This window comes from Otolemur garnettii, unplaced genomic scaffold, assembly GCF_000181295.1.
Source record: "Otolemur garnettii isolate 467f Iridium unplaced genomic scaffold, OtoGar3 scaffold00046, whole genome shotgun sequence".
NCBI classification, from domain to species: Eukaryota; Metazoa; Chordata; class Mammalia; order Primates; family Galagidae; genus Otolemur; species Otolemur garnettii.
The window spans coordinates 130,431-135,704 of NW_003852441.1; the positions used below are offsets into that span (position 1 = coordinate 130,431).

Consider the following 5,274-nt stretch of genomic DNA (forward strand, 5'->3'; position numbering starts at 1 on the left):
AACGCCAGGCTCTTTTTTGGTTGCAGCCGTCATTGTTGTTTGGCGGGCCGGGGCTGGATTCGAACCTGCCAGCTCAGGTCTATTTGGCTGGTGCCTCAGCCGCCTGAGCTACAGGCACCGAGCCATTTGTTAAATTTTTTAAAATGCAAAATAAACGTTGCAAGTTAAATCCTCTTTAACTCTTATCGCAGTCACATTCCCATTTCTTCCTCCTTATATTATTCTTTTTTGTGCCTTTCCATGAAAGCATAGCTTTTAGTGGTTATTTGAGGGCCAGAGCTGTTGAGTGACTTTCTGAGCACCTGACAGTGAGTCAGTGCTTTGTCCACCTCTGGGTTTGTCCCCTTGCAGTGTTGGCCCTGCTGAACATATGAACTTATCCCTACCTGGACTCCTGAGTGCTCCATCCTCTTGAGTCCCTGATGAATAGAGGGCAATATCCAGGGAGGGACATTCCAACAGCTGGGTTTGTAAATTTAAACTATTTTGTGAAATGAGAAGGGCATTTTTGCCAAGCGCAGGCTGGCTCGTTTTTTTCTGACATTCCCTGATTGATCACTGCCAGAGGATTTGATGGTGATGAGGAGGAGGATATTAGAGCCTGTTTTGTAACCACTAGTTCTCTGGATCCACTGTTCTGTGAAGAACATGATGATAAGGGGTTCAAACCCAAGTCTGCCTGCCTTTTATGCTCATTTAGCGTTTCCCACCCCCAAAGTCCTCTTCTCTGTCCTGTGGTCTCTAATGAATAACCTTTCTTCTTACTGCAAAAGGGCACCTCACCAAAAATGTGGTTTGTCAAGGGACAGGTGTTAAAAAAGGAAACCAAGCGCCATTTGTTTTCATCAACACAAGGCACTTCAGAAGGTGACTTTCACAGAGCTCAGTATGCCCAGAGCTGATACCCAATGAAGAACTTTCAGCTGGAGAAAATCCTCTAGGAATTTCTTCAGTATCTGGCAGCAATAGGCTGCACAGTGTGTGTTCATGTACAGACAGTGCACAGTACTGGAAGTCTGGCACCTTACCTCCTCCTCAGAGTGCATTAGTGTGAGAAAACTAAGCCCACCCCTGGTGCTGAAAAGTGTGCTGGCTTTTCCAGCCCTTTTGTACAGATGTGCAGACTCTGTGTACACAGAGTTACCAGTTTCCAAGTATAAAGCAGAGGAACAGAGCTCCTGGGCAGTAAGGGGGGTGCTCTGGGAGTGACCTGCTGAGGTCCTCTACTCAGCTTCCCTCCCCAAGGTTCAGCTCCCTAGAGGACATCCCTGGGGCTCCCCTTGGCTGAGTTGGCCCAATATCTGTGGTTAAAACAAAACAACCTAGCTGATACATGTGGGCAATTCTCTGTCACAAAATTCTGCTCTATGTTCCCTTTGATCTTTACAGTATTTGGGAGGTAAGCAGGGCAGAGATGGAAAGCAAAGTTTATCTTAACCAACTTAAAATCTTAAACTCTTAGTACAGACAAGCTGAGCTCAGAGAGGGCAAGTGTCTTGACCAGGATTCCATAGCACGTTAATGTCAGGAAAGGGATGGGTACAGAGAAGCTGACACTACCTACAAGGTGCTCAATGCTGTGTGTCTCTTATGTCCTCACAACAGCTATCAGAGGAAGCTGATAAATGGAGACTCCTGCCTCCATTTTATAGATAGGAGAAATATTGATACAGGATGGTCAACCCAGGGCCAGCAAGGGCCAGGGCTTTTTGGCTCCACCCCTCTATACTGCCTCCATATATGAGTCAGAAGCTCTGCATTCAAGTTCTGACAGTGTCACGTTGAAGTGGTCTTGAAAAAAATCTTCCTTCTCTGTGAATTGGGTTGTGAAGATCAAACATATATTAGTAACAAGTACGCATTTGTTCAGCCCCTCATAGTTCACAAGAGCACCGCTGGTGTGAGCGCAGCGTAACTTCTGGCCACACCTGTGATGGGATGTTGTTCTGGAAGGTGCAGTTTCTACCTGGCAAAGGTACTTGCCACACATGGGGAATTCAGGTTCCTCTTTCTCAGAGACCAAGTTGTTTCCCTTCCTGTGTCACTTTCCCCTTGCCTGGCAGTGACAGAAAGTGGAAAGGAGATAGCCTAGGAGTTGGGCATTGGGGTTCTCCCACCTCGGCCACTGTTCTGCTGTGTGACATTGTTTCCCCATTTTGAGCCTCAGTTTTCTCATATGTAAAATGAGGGTCTGGAATCAAGTGCGAGCCTGCTGATGAGTGGCCTCAGGTCCCCAAGAGCTCTAGCAGGTGCAGGCCCTGCCATCTGTCTCTACTGGGTCCTGACAGATGTCAGATCCTTTCTGGAAAGGGGTGCAAAGCACACCCAAACTCCCAGGAAATTTGTCCCTGGGCGTGTGCTTTGAGGGGTAAGGGTAATGTGGACCCCCCCTCCTTCACAGCCTTGATTTCCTCCCGAGGTGGTAACAGAGAGGTACTGAGGAACTTGGAAGTAACTTGCTTTTCTCAACTTCTCAGGAGAAGGCCATCAGCATTTGGGAGTCAAAGAATTTCTTTTTTGAACTTGAGCCTCTGCCAGGGGCCGTAGAAGCTGTGAAGCAGATGGCCAACCTACAAAAGTAAGTCTGCCACTGGGTGGGACCCCCACTGGGTGGGACCCCCAACCCTCGCCTTCTCCCTGCAGTCTTCCCTTTTCTTGCCTTCTGCTGCTCCTCCTGCCCTCTCCCTCTCCTTGCCTCAGCCCTGTACAGGGTTATGTGAAATGAACTTGGTTTACACAGACTTGAGAAAATAGTGAGTTTAATTTGATCTGGTTCTCTGGGTGTTCAAAGCTCATTTAGTGAGCAAGTGCTGAGAGCTGACGGTGTTAGGTGCTGCTGGTGCCAGTGATTCAGAAACAGGGGAAGCATGGCCTTTGTCCCCATCAGGCTTGCATTCCAGGGAGAACAGACATTTAGCAAAGAATCACAAAGTGAAGCTGATTCCAAACTGTGGTAAGAGCCAAAGGAAAAGAGGCTTAGTGCAAAGCCTTAAGGAAGGAAGACGGGTATCATTTGAGATACTTCTGTTTTATCCTGGTAAAATGAGTGGTTCAGTGGGCTGAGGTCACCTCTGTAAGACTTGGATAACTTTTATTGGCCACAATTTTGTTTGAATTCAGCAACCTGAATGACAAACATAAGGTAAGTTTTGGCCTTTGTTGTGCCATATAAATGTCTCCAAAAATTGTCAACTTTCAAAGTTCTAATATATAAATAGATATAAGAGAAATAAAATGGTTAGAGTTTGACTTGAAGTATAAACCTTGTTTGGTCAGTAATTCGTCTTTGAACTTGAGTACAGGTCCTGCAATATAGTGTGTTTTATTCTGGTTTACGACATGAGCTTGGCTTATTTTGGGTGAGAGCCTGGAGAGGCTAGCCACGTGCATACTGACGTCTCAGAACTACCCTAACAGCCTGGGGACCTATTCTAACTGCAGGCACACTGCTAAGTTCTGGTCACCAGTGAGGGCCGGGCTCATGTACAGCCTTCTCCGGAATCTCACTCCCCGACGCTGGGCAAGTATTAAACTTTCTGGGACTGAGTTTCTTGATCGGGTGCTGAGCCTGTCCTCAGAGCAGTGCCTGGGATACAGGAGCTGCTCAGCAAGGGCTGGCTATGCCACTGCCCTGAGAGTTCTGAGGGACAAGGAATGCATTCTTGGGACAAGACTGGTGGGAAGTGCTGAGGCCTCTTCACTGCAGCACCTCTCAGAGCTCGGGGTTACTCACAGGCAGTGAGACCCCTCACTGGAGCAGTAGAGAATGCAACTTTTTTCAGAAGTGTCACAGCCTCAAAGCTTTTCTTCACAAATTCCCTCTTAACACTTTGGAGGAATTCCAGTTTTGGAAATGAAAGCCTAGATCACCCCTGATGGTCCTTTACCTCCATTTTGGCTCTGAACTTGGTAGAAGATTCCTGTGGTCGGTCAGTATGTGAAGTCTGGACCAAGCTAGGGGCTGAGTCAGTGACTAAGTGGATACCGTGTGTCTGGTGTGAAGTAGGGACTCTAAATAAGAGTTAGGCTGTCAGGTATGGGGGAGGATTGGGACACATGACCTCCATGGTGTGTATGGCCACAGCCTGGATGATGGCCCTGAGCAGGAATACACGCGAGAGCCCTGGAACCTAGAGCCAGCCACTGGGAGGAGCAGATGTGGGGAGGCCCAGCTGGTGGCCAGTGAAGCACAGGCCATAAGCCAGCACAGGGCAATGTGGCCAGAGAGCCAGTGTGGTCAGTGGGTCTGAGTGCCTAGGAGGGGATAAGGAGGGTGAGGAGAGCATGACACAGGGACATGAGGCCCTTGGTGCCAACAGATGACTTCTGGGGAGTGAAGGGGACAGAGCCTGGGCTAGAGTGGGTGAAGGGGGCACAGGAAGTGAGAACATTAGGTTAGCTGGTGGTGGCAGCTCGTTGGGTGGGTTGTGCTGCAGGGGGTGGTGTCGAGGTGTTGAATGTACATATATAAGATGTGAGGTACCAGCACACGTATGGATGAGGAGTGGCAGAAAGGGCAGAGAGAAGGAGTATTGCAGGGTGGAGCCCTTGTGGAGGTACAGGGGCGCAAGTAGAGGGCCTGGGGAAGGAGAAGACTGTGTGCCTAGAAACATGTGGCCTCTAGACCCAGGAGGAGCACAGGGATTCTGTCTGCAGGAAGGTGGAGGTGGCATCTACACTGGGGGCCTTGCTGGGAATGCCCATGAGGGCATAGGAGGAGGTACGAGGTAGGCCCTTGTTCTGTATCAGGATTAAAGGGGAAATGGGTCCATCCAGTGATGGGCATTTGCTTTTCTCCAGCAGCATTCAGTTGCTTGGTTGCAGGTGGGAGAAGTTGGCTAGCTGGGCTCCTTCAGGGCCCTGGCAAGCAGACCTTAGAAATGCGGCCAAGTGATGGTGGTGATGGGCCACAGAACCCAGCTGGGTGAAGGGGGCTGTGAAGCTGGGGCAAGAAGTGACACAAGTATGGAGGCCTCTGTCCTGATAGGCAGGAGAATTGAGAATTGAGGGGCTGGGACTCTTGGGTATGGGGGTGGCAGGTGTCGGGACACCATGGGGCCCTTTAGTTCAGCTCCCGCATTAGTTCAGCACAGAGTTGCGCTGTAGACTGTGAGGGCTTGGTACTCCTCACGTAGAGCCCAGGCCTGTCTTGGACTCTCAGGCTGGAGGGCGCAGCCCAGAGTGCAGTGGTCTTGTCCTCTATGTTCACCACAGCCAGGGCTTGCATGCATCCCTGGAATTTTTCCTTGTAGATTTCTTTTTTTTTTTTTTGAG

General features: G+C 49.5%; 1 protein-coding gene across 2 annotated transcripts in view; it reads left to right on the forward strand.

Moving 5' to 3' along the window:
- NT5M (5',3'-nucleotidase, mitochondrial) overlaps positions 1 to 5,274 on the forward strand; it is a 34,334-nt gene that overhangs the window by 926 nt on the left and 28,134 nt on the right. For both annotated transcript variants that reach the window (XR_002773681.1, XM_012806027.2), the window contains exon 2: positions 2,478 to 2,578. Coding sequence is in view for 1 of the 2 variants with exons in the window: in XM_012806027.2 (XP_012661481.1) it covers positions 2,478 to 2,578 (101 nt within the window). In the remaining variant the exon portion in view is untranslated. The remainder of the gene's footprint in view (positions 1 to 2,477; positions 2,579 to 5,274) is intronic.